Raw genomic sequence first — 20,584 nt, forward strand, 5'->3', positions numbered from 1 at the left:
TATATATGTGGGGTCCTTGACAAGAATATGTTGGGGCACCACTGATATTAGTTTTCAGGAAACTGTTTAGATTTTGAAGACATTTTGTGGAATCTGGTCTCAGGTCTCAATGGGTAATCGATGGGGTATTCCTCCTGGGTTGTGTCTCATACAGGAGCTGATTCCAGAGTTCTTTTACCTCCCAGAGATGTTCGTCAATGCCAACAACTACAACCTGGGGGTGATGGATGACGGGACAGTGGTGTCCGACGTGGAGCTCCCAATGTGGGCAAAGAGCCCAGAGGAGTTTGTCCGCATCAACCGACTGGTAGGAGACGTACTACAAATATACAGACCTGTATCCTGAGCTATGAATTGTGTGATAAATATCACTGAATATTCATTTCACACATAATCTGTACCTATGCAAAGGTAAATACACCCACACCATATTCATAGAGCGAAGTATCTTATCGTAAACATTCACGTGCGCAGGCACGCTCGCTCAGACGCGCACACAAATGCACACACGCACGCTTGCTCTCTCACACACACACACACACACACACACACACACACACACACACTCTCACACTTTTTTTTTACACTTTTATTTTATTTTTATTGATGAATAAATGAAAAAAATAACATATGTGTACATTTTGTTGTATCCGACATGTAAATATCCCCCCCTCCCCCCAATCAAGGTCAGAACAAGACAAATAAAACAAAGACAGACAGTACAAGACAGTAAAAGTAATTACCAAACTAGTTTTGAAAGTACTAATGAACATCGTAAGAAGAAAAAAAAAAAAATATATATATATATATATATATATATATATATATATATATATATATACACACAGCATTTTCCATCAGGGTATGGTATCTAGGTTACCACACACACACTCTTATTGAGTCTTCATACACTAAACTGTATCTATAAATGCACCACATCTCTGTACGTGTGTACGTCTGTAATGCACGTAACTCGTGAACCGTTCACCACACTGACTTCAACACACGTGTTCCACACCCCTGCAGGGAGTGCAGTGCCCGGTGTCAAGTCGGTTGGACCCACGGTTGTCCGGAACCGCCACAAAAGGCCTCTGCCCAGGCTCTAGACGGGGCCCAGGCTCCATATATGGAGCTGGCCTGTTCTGACATCACAACACTCCATATTTGGGCATGCCTGACACAGAACTCCATATTAGGAAAAAAGGGACACAGAGACAGTTACAGAAATCTGCATATATGGGCATAAAAGGGCAACAGACAGATTTGTGGAACGGGTACTCTGACACTCCGAAACGGGCATTGCATAGCCGGGTGGGGCATGGATCTCCAACTTCCATCGTTACCGACTCTACAGCCGGGCACCGGTCTAGTTACAATGAATGAAATATAGACTCCTCAGCGGTATTGCACTCACGCACGCACGCACGCAGTATTGCACTCACGCACGCACACACACATGCACAGGCGCACACGCGCACTTCTCTCTGTCTTCCTCATATGTCATCCAGACCTGGGCTGTCTGAAGTCTGTCAGAACCCCCCTTTCCTCTGTGCTAGCTTAGCAGGAAATGCTAATGCAAACAGACAGTGTTATTTCCTGTTCGTCTCACATCTCTTCCTGTTACCTGAGCCCGCTGTTCCTCCGACATGCCCCGCCACTCTGACCGCTCTGCTGCGAAAGCAATCTAACATCACCGTGGGTGTGTACACACGCATGTGTGTGTGTGTGTGTGTGTGTGTGTGTGGGTCATGTCCATATTTTGTCCCAACACATGTGTGTGTATCTAGGGGTCATCATGGGCACATGAGTGTCTACACATATAAGTGTGAGTGTGTTTGTGTTTGTGTGTGTAGCAGGATGATGCAGTATCGAGTGTCAGATCTCTCCTTTCTTCCCTCTCAGCCCCCAACACCGCTCCACTCCTCTCTGTGTGTGTGTGTGTGTGTGTGTGTGTGTGTGTGTGCGCGCGTGTGTGTGTACGCCTGTGGCTTGTTGTCAGAACCGCTTGTCATATTTTCATCGCGGACGTTCTCTCCTCTTCCATACGCCCGTCGGGAAGTCAAGATACCCCTCTAGATCAGATTACCTTGCAGTGTTTTAGAAGGTCAAGCAGCACCACATAGACCTGGAGTTACCGTTGTGTCTGCTTCCCTCGCTGAAGTACTTTGTTATGGCTGTTTGTAGCCCGTTATCTCCAAAAAGTTTGTGGAATTACACCCCACAAAGGACAAATGTGGAAATGTACACGGAAACTAGAACTTGTGTGTGTGTGCGGAGAGATATCATGATAGGAAATGTCCTGGAGACTTTGTGAGACCTCCTGGTTTGGGATGCAATCGTCTCCTCTGTGGTCCGTCGTCTGCTCTCCAGCTGTTTTTTTTCCACTAGAATGGAAAGATCTCTTCTTTTCTAAAAGAAAAAATAAACTAAATGGGATCATTGAAAGGAAGGAAATATTCTCAGTGTTGAAAAATCTTTCCTGTATTTGGTTTTGATTCTAGAAATATAAATCAGATTTTTGCCTCCAATTAATTTAGTTAAATGAAGCCCTATAGGCTGACTTTGAAGTTTGTCTTCCTGTACCACTTCAAATCCACTGTTTAACATAATGGCTGGAGTGGAGTAATATTTCTATTGTGATTAGGCTGTTCTCAAATCTTTCATTGGAGGAACGGTGATGAGCATGAATGTACGTTCGTGCTCATTTGAGCACGGCTGTAGAGCCATTATTTCAGTCAGATTGCTTGGTCGCCACTGCCCGGTGTACGATTCCAGTTCTCCCTCATTTCCTTCACCTGCAAACGTATACCTTAGTCACATGACGTATTTGTGAGTAAATCCAGAGTGTGTCCAGTAGTAATGGGTGCTGATGAGGGCCTGTGACCTGATCTAATGGTGGCGGTCTGATAATCAGTCCACTGATATGGCCAAGCCCCCCACCCATTAATCACACACCACAACTCTCCCTCTGTGGCTGTCAGTGTATAGTCTAGTCCTGGCTGGGTGGGGGTATTGCGTGCGCGTGCGTGCGTGTGAGCGCGCGTTTTTTTTGGCAGGCAGTCATTGTACTTGGGACACTAGCAATATTCATTGAGCACATGTGTAGTTTTACACTTTGGGCGTCGACAAACCTTAATCACAGCATGGCATATCAGTCGGGCTGAAGCACTGAATCTGATTTAGTAGGCTGAAAATAGTGTGTTGATAGGAGATGCAGAGAGCGTGAACGAAAAATGTCACCGCAAATTTAGATTAATATTACGTGATCCCAAAACCTAAAGTTACCGTGGCTGTCCTTCAGTTGTAATAGTGTAGCTCTACCTCACTTCATACACTGTGATAATTCTACCGTGTTAATATACTTTATACATACACAGTATCCAGTATCCAGTGAGAACACTACATCTTATCGACAGTGAAACGAGGCATTGCTTATTTATTTTAACCACTTGAACCCCAACATCCCACAACATTAGCAACAAAATGGCAGATCTACAAGCTCATAGTGCGTTGCAATGTGATGCGTTAAGAGCACTGAGATATCGTCTATTTTTGATGAGATTTGGTGTACTGCAGACAAAAAAGTACAGAGCCAGCTCAGGTCCGGAGTTACACATTTTCTCTTTGTTGCTACAATGACAACGAGCGTCTATGTGTGCGTGCATCTGTGTACGCCTGTGTGTACCAAGGCGGTTTGTTATACAACTCATAAAGGACATACTGCAACAGTATCTGTTGCTTGCTAACCATACCGTATGTGTGTATTTCACATTCGGTCAGATGATGTGAATCAACAGAGAGCACACACCTGATTCACCTTCATTATCACTATCGTCATGAAGCTGAGCTGCATTGCTGTGATTGTGGAATGAATGTGCAAGTGAGAACCGCCAGGGGATGAAATGGGGAAAGATAAGGATGCTGCTTCCAGGAAATGTATTACAAATAAAGGTGCGAACTTGAGTCCTTGGTGGTGTGCCTTATTTTATGCTGCAGAGGTAAAGCCAGTGTTGCACATCGAATTTAGCCGACATACGCAATGAGCCACCAAGTGTAAATCGAGTGTCATTTAAACACCCACGCACTGCACGTATGAGTAAGTGCACGTATCCACACCTGCTGGTTACAGTGCTGAGATCGATAGACCTCTAGTCTTTTGTTTCATGTCCTGCTGTGTGCAAATCCAGTGCTATTGATCCATGGTCCGGGCAGCTGGAGGGTGGGTAATGAGCACTCCAACACCCAGTATATTGAAACAATCACACACACACACACACACACACACACACACACACACACACACACACACACACACACACACACACACACACACACACACACACACACACACACACACACAGTGGTGGTCACGAATACTGTATGTGGAGATTGGAGTTAATTTCTGTAGTCTAAACAGTATGACCCTCAGTTTCTAGTAGCATCGTCTCCCCCACATAACATCACATTTTGAGAGGAGTCCAAATTATAGCACTATGGAGATAGAGTTTCACACAGATAAGACAGACAGACCGAAAGACGGAGACAGACAGACAGACAGACGAAGGAGACCGGAGGATTAAAGGGAGGATAAGAAGGGAAGAGAAGAGAGAGGGATGCGTGGGCGGACGGGTCTCTGTTTGTGACAGATAGCTGGCATTAGAGGGTGTCAGCTGGCAACCAGGGTACTGCAGAGAGAGAGAGAGAGAGAGAGAAGGAGTTAATGGGCTGTTTGGCTTCTCTTTAGCTGTGTGCTGCTAATGGCCCAGCAACACTGACAGCAGGAGAGAACATGCACGTAGATAGACACACTCAGGCACACATAGGGCATGCATACATGTACACACACACACATAGGCACACACACTCACAGACGCACACCACCAAAGTACATGCGTGCAGGCCCATGCATGAACTGACACACTAGTGCTCAGATGCATACGCACGGGCATACAAATAGTCCTAGGCAGGCACGCACGCAGCCACGCACGCACACACACACACACACACACACACACACACTGCTCGCTGGTTATGAGCCCTGGATGATTAACAGTTAATTAGAGCTCAATCTGGGAAGCCCATTAAAAGGCCCTCATAGTAAAGGATTGTGGCACTGCTCAAAATGCTGCTGCCTTTTTTTGTTGTTCAGAGAGAGAGCAGGAGAGAAAAGGTCAAAAAGATGAAGTGGTTTGGGACTAAAAGTAAGGCTCATTATTTTTCAATGGGAATTTAATGTTTGTGTAGGACAGAAATAGACGGTTTTCTAGTCCGCATAATTATGACGTAAATTCTCCATTCATTGTCAATGGGAATTTAATGTTTGTGTAAGACGAAAATCTACACTAATTGCTGAATATAGGAGGGGAATAGCTGAATATAGCAAAAAAATATATATATATATATTATATATTTAGCACCTGAGCTTTTTGAGCGTTTTGCCGTGAGCATGACGATGCTCACGGCAAAACGCGTCATGCTAATAAATAAGTTGATGATGCAGTAAGTTGTCTGTCTTTGTTCCCTGGAGTGTGCAGTCCCTTCCTTGGAAGGTTTCTCTCTTTTTTTAAGTCTATGCCTGCTAACTAGACTTGCACCTCCCACGGGGTTTTTGGATGTGCAGGAGTCCCTTTTTGTGTGTATATATAATTATATATACTGCTGTTTATCTAATGTTTTGTCATGTTTGATCTTTGCCTACTTTTGACACACATTGTGTCCACACATGGGGCCTGTCATATGAAATATGCTTTTTAAAATAACTTGACTAGATAATCACCCATATACCTTTTGCCATTGTCTGAGCATACCCAACTGAGGGAAGGTGTTTCAGACATACCTCCATACTGTAGTTGGTGTAGTAGCTGCAAGGTGAAAGCTGATGCTGCCTGTCAGAGGTCGGATAAACTAGGGCAAGGACAAAATGCTGGGATATTTGGTCATTACATAACTTCATTTATTCACAAAGACAAGAAACAATTGCTTTTGATAAACTATTTTAAGTTAATAGATTGGCATTCCTGTCAACCAGGAGCTGCCCCGGTGAACTAAATGGTATAGTCCCAATGGGAGTTTCCAACAGCTTAGGGGAGAGTTGGCTCAGAACATTGAAAGGTGCATGTTACTGGCGGTGTGCCTCACTTTTGTTGGTACGGAGCCATTGTGTGAAGTGCTGAAGGTCACTGTTTTCCACTCTTTGTTTTGGTTCCTTTTTGCACGGATAAACTCCAGTGTCTCCTGAGCCGTGAATTCTACCAAACCATTTCAAGCTACCATAAATACTGTGTTATTTACTTGATTATACCTACTTCTGTATAATACAGCAACCTACTTTGCCGGGGCACGCAATGACACGTATCGATACTGTAACTCCCATGGAGGTCCTTATCCCATTCTGACGGGGCACCCATTTTGGTGTCGGCATCATGTTATGCTTTAGCTATTTAAAAATAGCAGATCTACAAGCTCATATCGCGCCACCGAGTGGCGCGATACGAGCTTGTAGGTCTGCTATTTTTGAAAAATCGAAGAGCGACTGACATTTCTAGAATCTGATCTCAGGTCAGAATGGGTTCATCAGACCAGTGTGTGTCCGGCGGAAACCTCGTGTGAATCTGATCTCAGGTCAGAATGGGTTATGGAGTGATTACTTCCTCATTGGTGTTTGACAGGCTGCTGAAATATCCTCTATAAATGTATTTCTATTCAAAGCAACCATGTTCGTCAGCGAGTTTCATACTTATTGCCGCATGTTGCTGTCGGGTAGAAACTCCATTTTGTGTCGCACAAAAGTAGTGAACATAGCAAGATTTACAATGCTTGTCCATGTGGCTTGTTGTGAGCTTGTAGATCTGCAATTTTCACTATTTCTGAAAAGTTCTGAGAGTTTCCAGTATCCGTTTTGACGTCCGGAGACTCCGTCCAGGACAGGCTTCAGACGCGCCTCCTGCAGGAGTCCTGGCTCAGATCTCTCTCAGATCTGAACCCATTTTATATGGAGCCTGTTGCGAATGCATGCCATTGCTGGCATCCATCTCAGACATGGTTCGAACCCATGACCATCCGCACGTGGTTATATCTGTCAATGGATTTTATGAACATTTCCAACCTTGTTGTGAATAGATAATAACTGCATTGGATCCATTGGAAGACAGCATTTGTACAAGGTTTCAGCCCCTACAGTGACATATATGTTCCATATATTGTGATGGCACAGCCCACAGTGGAACTTCAGCTGTGCTGTTCAGTCAGTTGCCATAATAAACCCTTGGGGAAACCCTTTGCAATGCAAATGTCTATGTATATAGGTGTCTTGTTTGTGTAGACAGTTCTGTGTTTCATGTGTGTATGTATGCTTGTGGAGGTATGTGTGTGCCTGTGTTTGACTTGTTTTGTTTGAGGTGACCTCTGACTGAGGATTGGTAAAGCATGGGTTGAATACATGGGTTAAGGATATGGAGAAGGATTAGAGGGATTTGAAACAGGCCCGTTGGACACAAACCAGTTGTGTACCATAAAGTAATTACACACACACACACACACACACACACACACACACACACACACACATCGCACACATACTGTACACAACACACTCAAGCACACACTCACACACTCAGAGAGCAGTCTTTCTGCAGCGTGCCACAGAGATCAGGGCCCGCGTGTTGTTTTTAGCAGGAGGTTGGAGGAGAGGTTAAGAAGTTGATCCCTCCTCACAGCAGATAACTATACATCTATGGGCTCCGTCAGGCTTCCCAGCATTCCACCACATATGACTGCATCTCACTTCTCCACCTCTTCGTCTGCTAACCATTACAGGGATAGCAGGTGATCAGTTGTGTGTGTGTGTGTGTGTGTGTGTGTGTGTGTGTTGTGTTTTTATGATAACGGTGAAAGGACATTAGGTGTAGAAGAAAACAAGTAATACAATGTAGCTATATTTGAAACGTATCTGAGCACCCTTACCGTTTTAACATCTCTTCAAGATATATTACCTTCCGTTATTCAGACAAATGTTGCGAAGCCCTTTCAACCGCAAGGAGCCTGTGTCTCACACTCACATCACATCTCAGCAGCCGGCTCAGTTCTACGTACTTCAAATGTTTAGTTCATCTCACTAACCTGGCCTGTTGGGAGTGCTGCTGACAGACGCACACACGCACACGCACACGCGCGCGCGCGCACACACACACACACACACACACACACACACACACACACACACACACACACACACACACACACACACACACACACACACACACACACACACACACACACACACACACACACACACACACACACACACACACACACACCTTTTTAAAGGGCCTGCCCATTCCAAGTAGTGACAGGCATGTCAGCTAAACTGGCTCTCACAGAGCCAGACAGAGAGAGCGAGACGAGGCTTGTGTGGAACTGTGGTGCAGTCAGTTGAGTGACAGCACAAAAGTACAGCCTGAAAAACATGCCATTTATTTGGAACCAATACTGTTATTAGCCTGGCAAAAATGATTGATTAACGATGACCCATCCGTAATAGCCCATCTACTCTACAAGCTCGCAACCCGATCTGCTATTTAGTCATTTACATTTACTACTTTGGTACTTTAAGTATATTTTGAATGCAAATTATTTGGTAAGATTTTTAGTATTTTTATATTGCAGCGTTGCTTCTACTACTTTTGTACTATTAACATCATTTTAGTACTTATTCCGACCACTTCTGAGTGCCTGAGTGCACCTTGAGTTCTCACATAGCCTGACCTGACAGCTGTTGTCATGGTAACTCCCAAGGAGTCGTCCCCCCCCCCCCCCGACACGGACATTTACATGGCCACAGCACGCTAACAGACAAATGTCATGTTAGTGTGAGCCGAGTCACCTTCCCCACCTCGACCGCCTCATGCACCCCCCCCCCACCCCCCCCCTGTGAAAGCCTTGTTACCCTGAAGTTTGTCAGCTCCATACGCTGACAGCTCCTCACACTTACATCAAGTGTGTCAACATGTTCGGGCAAGGCCATTAACCTAGCAGGTTGTGATCAGGTGCTGGTGTGTTGGATATATCGGTCATTATTGACTAAAGTTTGTCTATCACGTCGTCATTTGAAAGACACATGATTTACAAGAATGACAATTTGAAGATACTTTATCGGCCCCCCTCCCCCCCCGAACATGTGTGCACGAGAATCTTATGAATTTCGTTGGAAGCATTGATGTTAGGCATGAGGGAGAGACAGCAGGGAAAGACGTGGAGGGAAGACAAAGAGATGGCTGGTCCATTGGTCCCACAATTTCCCCACCCGTCACACACCCCAGCTATACATGAGGTCACAGTTCACACTTGTTTACATTTGCCTCTCATCCCCACTGTGCTCCCTGATCAGGCACCGGCTGGGACGACCGTAATGCTTTTCGAATGTTTTTCCCCCATAAAGTCCCCCCCATAAAGTCCCCGCCTCCATCACCCTGAATCGTATTTTCTCAGGAGGTTCTGTACAGATGGAGTCGTCATTGTAGATGGCTCATGTGTTGAACCGCTTCTGCCCTATTGCCTTCATCCCTATGAGGAATTGTTAGGAAGAATCAGGGTGTCCTCTGATCTCTTTACAGCTGTCAGAAGTTTCAAGGAATTGTCTGCTAGCTACTGTAGTTGACTCATAGACCGCAGCATTTAGATTTGAACTGTAATTAAACTATGAAGGGGGACTACACTAATTTGTTACCACTGTATACAATAACTTAGAATACAGGATACATTCATAAAGGAGGACTTTCAGAGGGTAGTTGTCACCACATACGTATTAATGTAAGATAGATTCAGGGGGGACTGTTACGATGGCCAACCACTGTAGGAATTTTAAGTGCGATCTGAGGTGCACCGCTGCTGTGAGCCGTCGCTAACCACCAAGAGATCCTTCCAGCCCCCACAAATGACTGAGTGAGTGAGTGAGAGACCGAGATAGGCTAGCCTTGGCCTAGCTTAGCCTCGCCTTACACAGCACAATTTAGCTTAGCGCTAATCTATTCCCCAGTGTCCCGCAGCCGTCCCAGCCAAGACTTAGCCGTGTGATGGGAAGTAGCTCTCTGCTGGGGAGGGGGGAGCTGTGTCTGGCTAACATCAGCCAGCGCTCACTGTATGAGGATCGTCATGCGCCAGGGAAGACATGTTTACCGAGCGCTCCGTGTTTTACGAGCTGCCCCCCCCCCCTCCGTCTCTTCCCATTGTTCCAGCTCCCCTTCCTTGTCGTCATCGACCTCCTCCTCCCTTCTCCTCCCTACTCCTCTTCTTCAGTGATGTCATGGAGGGGTTTGACGAAACACTGAGAAATGGGTTTTTACTGCTGCTGACATGTTCACTCGCTAATGTTGTCTCTCCCTTCTATGTGTCCTCTCTCTCTCCCTGCTCCTTATTTCACAGTCTTTGGCTCCTAAAGTCAAGTTTATTACCATATCAGCTGCGGAATGTGTGTTGTGTGCTCTGGGTAAACAGTGGACAGGACTTGACGTATACACATGTAGGTTGTTGGCGTAGTACAGTAGCAGCAGAGATGGAGCACTATTGGCACGTTTTGGAACAGGAGTTCAAAAAGGTTTCCAACCTCCAAATGGCCATAGCCTAGCTGTGACTGCAGCCCACCTATTGCAACGTGGCACTGCTGGCGCACACACGCGGTGCGTTGTGAGCTTGTAGATCAGCTATTTTCGCTTTAGTTATGACAGTTATTATGACATGCCCAGAGTAGAGACACCTGGTTGAAAGTGGTTAAATATACCCGAGGCGGGGGTTGGCGATAGGGCCTTTCTGTGTGGAGTTTGCATGTTCTCCCCGTGTCCCCTAGGGTAGATACCCTCACAAAAACATGCCGTAATCCTGGTCTCTAAAACTACCTCCCCCTGGCCAGCCGGGGTGCCTGATGGAGGGGAAAGGAACTGGTCGGAATAACGTGTCCCTTCCCCGCGCTACGTCCGGCCGGGGAAATTCCCCTCAAAAAAATTGGCAAAACTGGCCAATCATCATACTGTACTTTATCTCCATATCATATCGAAAATCCTTCAATCGTTGATTTTGACATGCTTAAGAGATGATGTGATATTACTAATATACAGATTACTACTATTGCTGAATATTACTAGTACTACTAATACTGCAACCCTTGCCATCACTACAACAATTATTTTCATCTTTCCTCCCAAAGTATGTCTGGCAGCATCTGTTCTGCCCTCTATTCACTTCTCTCAAAGGATTGTGGGACAGGTGGCGTCTTTGCCCTCCGCCCCGTCCTGAGCCACGGTGTCCACTCAACCATGGAAGACAGGAATTAATGTGCCCGACACACACACACACACACACACACACACACACACACACACACATGCGCACGCATGCATGCATGCGTCTGTCTGTATTTCTAAGGCCTGGCACTTGACAAGGCCGAGCAGTTTAAAACCTCCATCAGCAGGGATGATGGTCTCTGTCATCCTGTCTCACTCTCATTGTTATGCTTTCACCTTCTTGTTTGTGCTCTAGTTCCCCGACTAGGTCCTGTTTCTGCTACTGTACTTATAAGCATATTGCATTGAGTTGTTTTGAATGGAATTGTAATGTATTGAATTGTACTATAATTGTGTTCTACTGACTGGGACCTACAGTAGGTGTTACCAGTAGACTAGTGGTACAGTAGTGCTACTAATTACTTGTGGTAACCTTAACTTTTCTGGAAGTTCCTTGTGATGAATTGACACACATCTTACTCTTTAAGACATGCATATGCGCACACACGCACGCACACAGCTGCTTCACATACAGCCCCCCCCCCCCCCCCATTAGCCTTGTCCCATATAGAGTCCAGTACTCTCAGGCTGATGGGTGTAGTCATCCATCCTAATCATCTGCTCTCCACACCTTCAGACCAGCTTAATAACTACTCCACTCACTCCACAATCATCTGAGTGGATCATTCACTCTCACCAGCTATCCAAACATCCCCCCCTAGCATAGCACTGATAGTCCACACACACACACACACACACACACACACACACACACACACACACACACACACACACACACACACACACACACACACACACACACACACACACACACACACACACACACACATACACACACACACACACACACACACACACACACACACACACACACACACACACACACACACACACGTAGATACACACATAGATACACCCAGATGCAGAGGCATGTAGGTATAGCATATAGACATGCATACTGACGGTATATACACACACACACACACACACACACACACACACACACACACACACACACACACACACACACACACACACACACACACACACACACACACACACACACACACACTTTATTCCTCATACAAAGATGCCATTGCCTGGCCCTGTAGGGCCTCAAATGGTCAAATAAAATGCCTTTTGTATTCTTTGTGACATGTGTATATAAGAGAGGAAATTAAGATTGTCAGATTTTATTTTATTTTAAACGCCGCTTATCAACTAACTGGTTAATCGATCGATAAGGTTATCCAAACCTATACATTATTAATTAAGGAATGAATTGATCATTCCCATCTCTAGTATGAACTGTTCTCTACAGCCTATGCCTCTTCCCAGAATGAGGGTCAAATCCACCATGACATGTTTGTTTTGGGGAAGATATTTTTCCAATCACAGTTCATTCTGCTCCTTGTCACGCCCAATACAGCATAGGAGAGAGAGAGAGAGAGATGCAGACATACAATTGTAGCAGAATCAGCGACAGAAAGCGAGAGACTATTGGGGAGAAAAATGTGAGTTGGGGGGGGGGGGTGTATTTGTGGACTGCGGAAAGAGAGTTGGGGTAGTCGGGCAGGGAGATGTGGAAGTCGAGAGAGTGAGAGAGAGTTGGAAGTTGGACGAGCGAGTGACTTGGGGTTAAAGTTTCAGGTTCCACTTAGCCAGCGAGTGCCTCCGTTGACCCGTAGACAGAACTCTCACAGCTCTGACCTATCTGATTGGTAGAGGAGAAGGGAGGAGAGAGGGGGCGCTCACGTGTGCGTGCACGCACACACACACACACACACACACACACACACACACACACACACACACACACACACACAGAGTCAACCCCTCTGTGTGAATATGAGAATAAAGGAAATGGTTTGTTAGCTCCACGGCTGCTCTGAGGCTCTCGTTCCTTACGTCACCCCTCCGCTGGATTTCTTTTCCCTTTCCCCCTGAAAAAGTCTTCCACGCTGGGGGCCCCAGCTCTCCGGGGCCGGGCGGCAGGCTTCCCTCGCCTGCCTGGAGTTGACAAGCCGCTCCTCGTGTGCAGCCGGCTAATAGGCCCTTTAATCAGGGCGCTTGTCATATGCCGGGTAAGGCAACCCCAGATGAAAGGAGGGTAGGATTCCAGAGGAAGAGAGAAACGTGAGCAGGAGAGAAAGAGAGAGAGCAGAATGGAGGTGAGAGTAAAAACGAGAATGAGAGGTAGGGCGGGGGATTAGGAAAGGAGAGGAAGTGAGGGGCTTCTGGAGTCGAATCAAACTGCACCCAGATAATATTACGGACACGTTCATGAATTAGTCAGAACTTCATTTGAATGTATACAAATGGACATACACATATTTTAAAATTGCATTATTAATTGCTGCACAATCCCTTACCATCAAATCAATTTGTACGTTTGAAACAGTATACCGTAGTTTCTTTGAAACCCTGCATTGGTCTCTTTGCAATCTACTTATGTGACTTTTTTCCCTTGCTGTTGTTCAAGACTAGGGTTCAAGGCATTTACTCTGCTTTCTCATTTATACGTCACTCTGCTAAATGCCTTAATTGTAATAGTTTTTTATACCCAGAGTGAATTATTCCACAGCAAAGCTATGTTGACATGTAGCACAATTCATTGCACATACAGTACATCATCGGTCTAATTTCTGGTGTAATTTTTTTGCAATTGGCTTAGCAATGTGCTCATTTGAAATACTTGCTTCTGTGGTCAAGTTTTTCTTAGTGCAGGGTCTAAAGGAATTCCACAAATCTCTATAAACATGGACCACACTCAGGACAATTCCAATGTTTCTATATTTATTTTCACATGATGATTATGATGTACTAACAGCCAATGTGTGCCTGCTTTGGTGGCTGTCTCACGTAAACTACACCAGTACCAGAGAACCTATACCATCAGCATACAACACATGTAGCCAATTAACATAGATTTAAATCTCTCATACATGTAACAATCTGATTATAATATGGTAATCTTTACATAAATCCTATAACTTATATGTTGATTTCAATTTACTGTAGGCCTATAAACAATCCATAAAAAGTACAAATAGAAAACTCTATATGTAGAGGGTATGCGCATGCTTAAAGTGAATGGCACATCGAGTGGCAAATCGAGTGGCAAAGTGAGTTTAACATTGTTTAATGCAATCAGATAGGACTTTTCTGTGTGGATGTATGAACTGTCAAGGCCAGGAAAGTCGTTTTTTGCCAGTAGGCGTTCCTGGCTTCCTGCATAACTTCCTGGTTTGATGATGATGTCACGCGCATACCCTATAATAAAAATCCAGAATTCAGAAACTAATTGCACATTTTCTGTGTGGTTAGTTAGTCATTAAATCAAATTCCCTTGTTGGACGTTTGGTATTCAGATATTGCACCCATGCTTACTGAGCAAGATTATGTACAGCATTTTTTGTTGTGTAAACCAGCTCGTTCCCACATAGAGACCTGACAAGTGTCCACCCTAATCTGCCCTAATCAATAAGTAACAGTCAGCCTGCCACTCACAATACCATAGACACCACATGTGTTGGATTATACACCCACACCATTAGTGACACACACAACACACACACACACACACACACACACACACACACACACACACACACACACACACACACACACACACACACACACACACACACACACACACACACACACACACACACACACACACACAATTGGCATGCAAATGAGCGGATTGATTTGTTAAGTGACATTTTAACATCCTTACAGACAACTCTCCATAAGTCCTTAAAAAGGTTTTTTAGGGTCTGTGAGGTAAGAAGGAAAGCGCTCGGTGGCACCTCGTTAAGGCCGCAGTCAAATCCCACCTTCAACCAGACCATAAAGCTACACCACAAACCACAGGATTGAGCACACACACACACACACACACACACACACACACACACACACACACACACACACACACACACACACACACACACACACACACACACAGACACACACACACACACACACACACACACACACACACACACACACACACACACACACACACACACACACACACACACACACACACACACACACACACACACACACACACACACACACACACACACACACACACACACACACACACACACACACACACAAAGCACATCACTCCCAGGCTCAAAGCAGTTAATGCACTCCCATAGAAGTACACATTTAGGTTGGGTAATACAAGGTAGCTCAAGATTGAAAAAGAAAGAGGAAAATAAGGGGAATGTGACTTGGTCTATGGAAAATGGTCTTATTCCGATGCATAAACCTAGCCTGGCATGGCCAGACTAATATCACTGTGTAGATATTAGTCTGGAACTTCGATTCTAAGAGATTCTAAGTGAAGTATCCAGCACTGTTGTTGCTGACTAATGCAATGGTAAGTGGTATACAACATGTTGTAGGCTGGTACAACATCAGGCTGTTATAACATATGTAACTCCAACCAAGTGTCATAGCACTGCAAGGTTTCACAGCTTTCCCAAGTTCACTTGCAGCCATGTGTCTTTTTAACCACTTAAATCCTATTTACTGTTATTGTTTTGGCGAACGTTAGTCTATTTTCGCTGAATATTCACCTATTATTACGGCATGCCCAGAATAGGGATACTAGTGTCCAATTGGCTAAAGTGTCCCTGATCGAGGCATTAAGACTATTATCTGCCCTCTCACCTGGCCTGGATAAGGACTTCTGCAAACTAACTGAATGTAAAACATACTAGTGTGTTTGTGTTCGCTCCTCGCCTCTAACTTTTTCTTTTTCCTGTAACATCTGTAGGCAGGGTAACCCGAGACTCAACAGGGCAGAGAAGGCAGGTTCATTATGATGTATTTTCATTGGAATCCACAAACCACAGAAAACTGCCAGGCCGGCTCAATAAGCACGAAAGCAAATTACTCCCAACAGCGTTTTCCTGCACAAGAAATGCAAGGACAGAAATCATTCATACACAATTGAACATGCCTGATGGAGGGGAGGGGGGGGGGGGGGGGGGGTTCAATCTCATTATGGTGCTTGAGAAGTTTCATTTGAAATGGACACACCCACCATTTAAAATACATTAGTATCATACAAAATTATTCTTGGCATGAAAGTTACGAGTAATCTTAAGACCATATTGGAACTAAATGTGTTTTACTTGGACGGTCAAGCATTTATTATGGTATACAGACTTAAAATAGTTTTTCAACATTTTAATGGTTTTAATGAAGAGCTTTAACCCAAGTTTATTTTGTCAGCTATATATATATATATATATATATTAGTAAACACTACAACAGGAAATTTACTTGGATCTAATTTAGTTTAATGAATTCCACATACTAAATCACATTTTGGAAAAATTGTACACTTGCTTAACTGAACGCTAATGCCATATGATATTACTGTCGCCTTAACAAAATTCAACGGCACAGCACAACAGCAACAACAACAAAAGGGACCCCCCATTTTTCACAACTGCACTTTGTCAAAGCTACAACAATAGACGTGCAGGGATTCCACCGACTTCCACCCCCTGCTGAGCATTTACATAAAGGCACGCTAAATTATTCATTAATTATCTCGGCGTCCCCCATGGTTGGTGGATGACACACACGCTAGCTACTAATTGGCCCATCAATAACCCCGCGACTGGGTTTCTTCAGAAGTGGCAGCTCATCCCACCTCAGGAATCCACTATCTGCTCCAACCTTCTGCTGCAGAGTGCAGACAATGTGGAGCTGCATTTGGGAGACACCAGCACATCTGCTCCAGTTTGAAGTTAGCCGGTACATGTGCCTGTGTTCTGTAGTACTATGGACATATACTTAGCATACGCCATACGGAGACCAGACATGCCGCTTTGTCCGTGATTGTCCCGGGTTTTGAGGTGCCTCAACGAATAATATCTGTAAAACACTCAAATAATATTCTAATATAATTTGTTTTCAGAGCTTATGTAGACGTGGGACAAACGTTAAGTTTGTCCCACTCATTACGAAGCTAACCACCGTCCATGGTGTTGAGCCGTGTCATCACTAGGTGAGCTAAGGGCTAAAATAATTGGTCCCGTTAATGATGAAAGAACCTATGTTGCTGCATTAATGTGCTCATGCATGAGCGGGTGGTTCATTTAAGTGTACCAGTTGTTAGGGTATTAGACAATAATGGTCACCTTAACTTACCAACATATATACAGTATATATGGAAAGTATTATTTTGCTGGTATGTTGCTTTGCCTTGCTTTCAGGCAGAAACCTTGTATCTCCATATTTAAACATATTTATAAGAGTGTTGTGCATAAATAGTGAAAATATCGATGCACACAGGTTCTTTTATGCACTTCCTGACAAATGATAGTTTTGGACATAAAAGGTTTCCACCCGATCGAGCGATGATATGTAACTGTGTTAGTCAAGTACAGTGTGAATATTTCAATTAACGTGCTTTTAATACTATAGATAAAGGCAATGTGATCCTATTGGCCAATAGAATATGATTAGAATACGATTACTGTAAGCTGCTTAACAATGGACCGTGCATGCAATCATCTTTTGTTTATTTTTCCCCAAATTCTTTCGTTTAACTGTAATTTAGTCTGAGTCTGACTGCTGATCAGCTGAGTCTATTCAGGGGTACACACTAATCTCCAGAGTGTTCATTTCACTCTGAGAATGCAACTGTCAAGCCGTAAGGTTCAATTTATGGTATAGAGTAAAATGGAAACTCTGGATTTGACCGTGTACTACGGAATCCACTCTGGGTTTTCTCTGCCTTTAAGTGCAGAACGAAAATGCTTTGAAGAGACTCCATCAAGGCAGTTTACAGCACAGGCCCTCAGGCGGAGCCAAACACTGTCTGAATCAGTGGGTAGAGTCCACTGAGGTTGAAGTTGTACTCAACCATGACTACATGGGCCACTTTCTGCAGACAGATAATGATAGACCAAACAAATATAAAGACCTGACATGCACTGCGATTCAACCACTTGGGACATTAGATGTACCCTCATAAGAATGTACCGTAATAGCTCGTTGATGCACACAATACCCACCGCCAACACGCACTCACGCACACGCGCACACGCATACACATAAACACACTGATCTGTGATTACTACTGGGCCTCTTTCTGTAGACAGATAATGACAAACAAAGCAAACACAGACATGCACGATGCACACACAGTATATGGAAGCAAGACTTTATATATACATGCATGCAAATACATATAAGTGCGTACGGCACTCACACGTGTACATACACGCATGCACACAATGCTGTTACTTCAGGGTCTTGTTAAAGGCAAATGTCGAGATGTCCGGTCATTAATTCAAACATGGCGAGCACATGTACGTGCGCGCGCACGCACTCATCAGTCCCTTCCCTCTTTTGCCCTCCCCAAACAAATGGTAGATCTGGTGATTAGCATAAAGGCGTGTCTCTGGAGGGGGGTCCTGCTCTTTGTTTGGTGTGTCTGACTGACAGGAGATTGCAGAGCACATTAAATGCCCATCAGACCCAGCATTAGTTTTAGAAACAGCAGAGCAAGGCCCGTCAGAGGTCAGTCTTGGCACATAATGAACTGAGCTCATGCACACGCTCTCTCTCTCTCTCTCGCGTGCTCTCACGCACGCGACGCGACGCATGGATGTGCATGCATGCACAAAGCCATGCAAATGCAGTGGCATATACATACTGCACATTCTTACAAATCATGCAGTCAGACACACACACGGCCAGGTCCCCATGCAGTCACCTGTGTATTAAATTTACTTTGAGCAAAGAGGCACTTCTCTGTTCTCCCTTCTGACATGGATCCTTTGACATAGTGACACACTAAGTGTGCTGTCATTGTTGGAGACAGGCAGACAGGCAAACAGACATGGAGTCTGAGCACACCGAGGGACAGGACAGTAGACAAATCTCTCTCTATCTGCAAGTTTCACTCTTAAAACCCAGTCCAGACCAATGACTTGCAACGCGGCGACTTGCAACCACTTGCATCAGAATCCAAACTGTGGTTTGCAACTGGACAGTCATCCAGGTGCCAAGTTTCTGTTTTCACACGGCAATGTGATAAACAGATGGGGCCTCCATTTCCTGGACAGTGACAGTCTCAGACGATTAAGTTTACCATGTCCATAGCATGTCAACACAGTACAGTATATTATAGCTAATAATTGTATATTGCCAAGCCTACTCTTGTATAAAAATATGACATGTGCTATATATACGCTCTCCATTCCTTTCTCCCATTCCGCTCTATTTCTCTCTCTCCCGCAGGTGTGTGCGTGCAGTTAAAAAAGAAAAATAATTTAAAAAGACTCACGCTAGAGAGTAATGGCAGAATAGTGTAAGCAACGTGTTTGTGATCAGAAATGCGTTTAAACATTTTGTTTGTGATTGGAAGTTGAATCACTTGCGACACAATGAGCCATCATGCGCAGTTCTGAAATGGGATATTCAGACCACTGTGACAGTGTCTGCAATATTCTGCATTCATGTAGCAAAGGTTTGGTATAGCCTATAGACTGGTCTCAGAACACCGGTTGTCATTAAATGGTGACATTTTCCATTAGAAGAGCAATATTAGTTTTTCTTAGCTTTTGGAACATGATCCAGTGTGCAAGTCAAGTTCTCCACCTATGACAAATATCCTGCGTACTACACAGTAAAACTGAGTGTTAAAGTATTTTACTACGTTCTCCCATTTCTCCACTTTGAACTCTTGCTTCTGTTGCCACAGAGTTTTCTCTGGGAAGCAGAAACAAAATACCAGAGGATTTTTCAGTGATATTTTTCAGGGCTCTGATCATTGAATCATTATGCAGGAACTTTGCCAGTTCTACCATCAAAGACTACCACTCTGTCAAGCCAACCATCAGTCAACACAGTCTGAGAAAAACACCAAGAGATGTTTATCTGTCTTCATGTCTCTGTGAGATATGGTTGGTACAGAGGACTCCTCTATATCATTTAGTCACATTTATGGATGCATTTTATATCTGTGGATTTGAAATCTAAATCTTAAATGTGGCCGTTGACATTTCAAAAGAGAGAGACCCAACTCCTGGCCTCACAGGAGCAGCAGTCCCACGCTGTCGGCACTAACATGATGCTAACCTTGTCGCTGACAAAATCCAACTGCCTCCTTTCCAGAGCCTTCCGCCTTGATTGAAAGTTGTAATTAAGCGAGTAGGGAAGCGAATTAGATGCAGAATGACCTGTCAACAAAGTCACATTTAAGTGAGCGATGCACCGGCCGTGGCCGTAAAAATTCTAAATGATAT

General features: G+C 44.4%; 1 protein-coding gene across 7 annotated transcripts in view; it reads left to right on the forward strand.

Moving 5' to 3' along the window:
- lrba (LPS-responsive vesicle trafficking, beach and anchor containing) overlaps positions 1–20,584 on the forward strand; it is a 318,483-nt gene that overhangs the window by 251,960 nt on the left and 45,939 nt on the right. For all 7 annotated transcript variants that reach the window (XM_083764652.1, XM_083764653.1, XM_083764654.1 and 4 more), the window contains one exon: positions 155–307. In XM_083764652.1, coding sequence (XP_083620778.1) covers positions 155–307 — 153 coding nt within the window. The remainder of the gene's footprint in view (positions 1–154; positions 308–20,584) is intronic.

The sequence above is a fragment of the Protomyctophum parallelum genome (assembly GCF_964188405.1).
Source record: "Protomyctophum parallelum genome assembly, chromosome: 5".
Taxonomy (NCBI): Eukaryota; Metazoa; Chordata; class Actinopteri; order Myctophiformes; family Myctophidae; genus Protomyctophum; species Protomyctophum parallelum.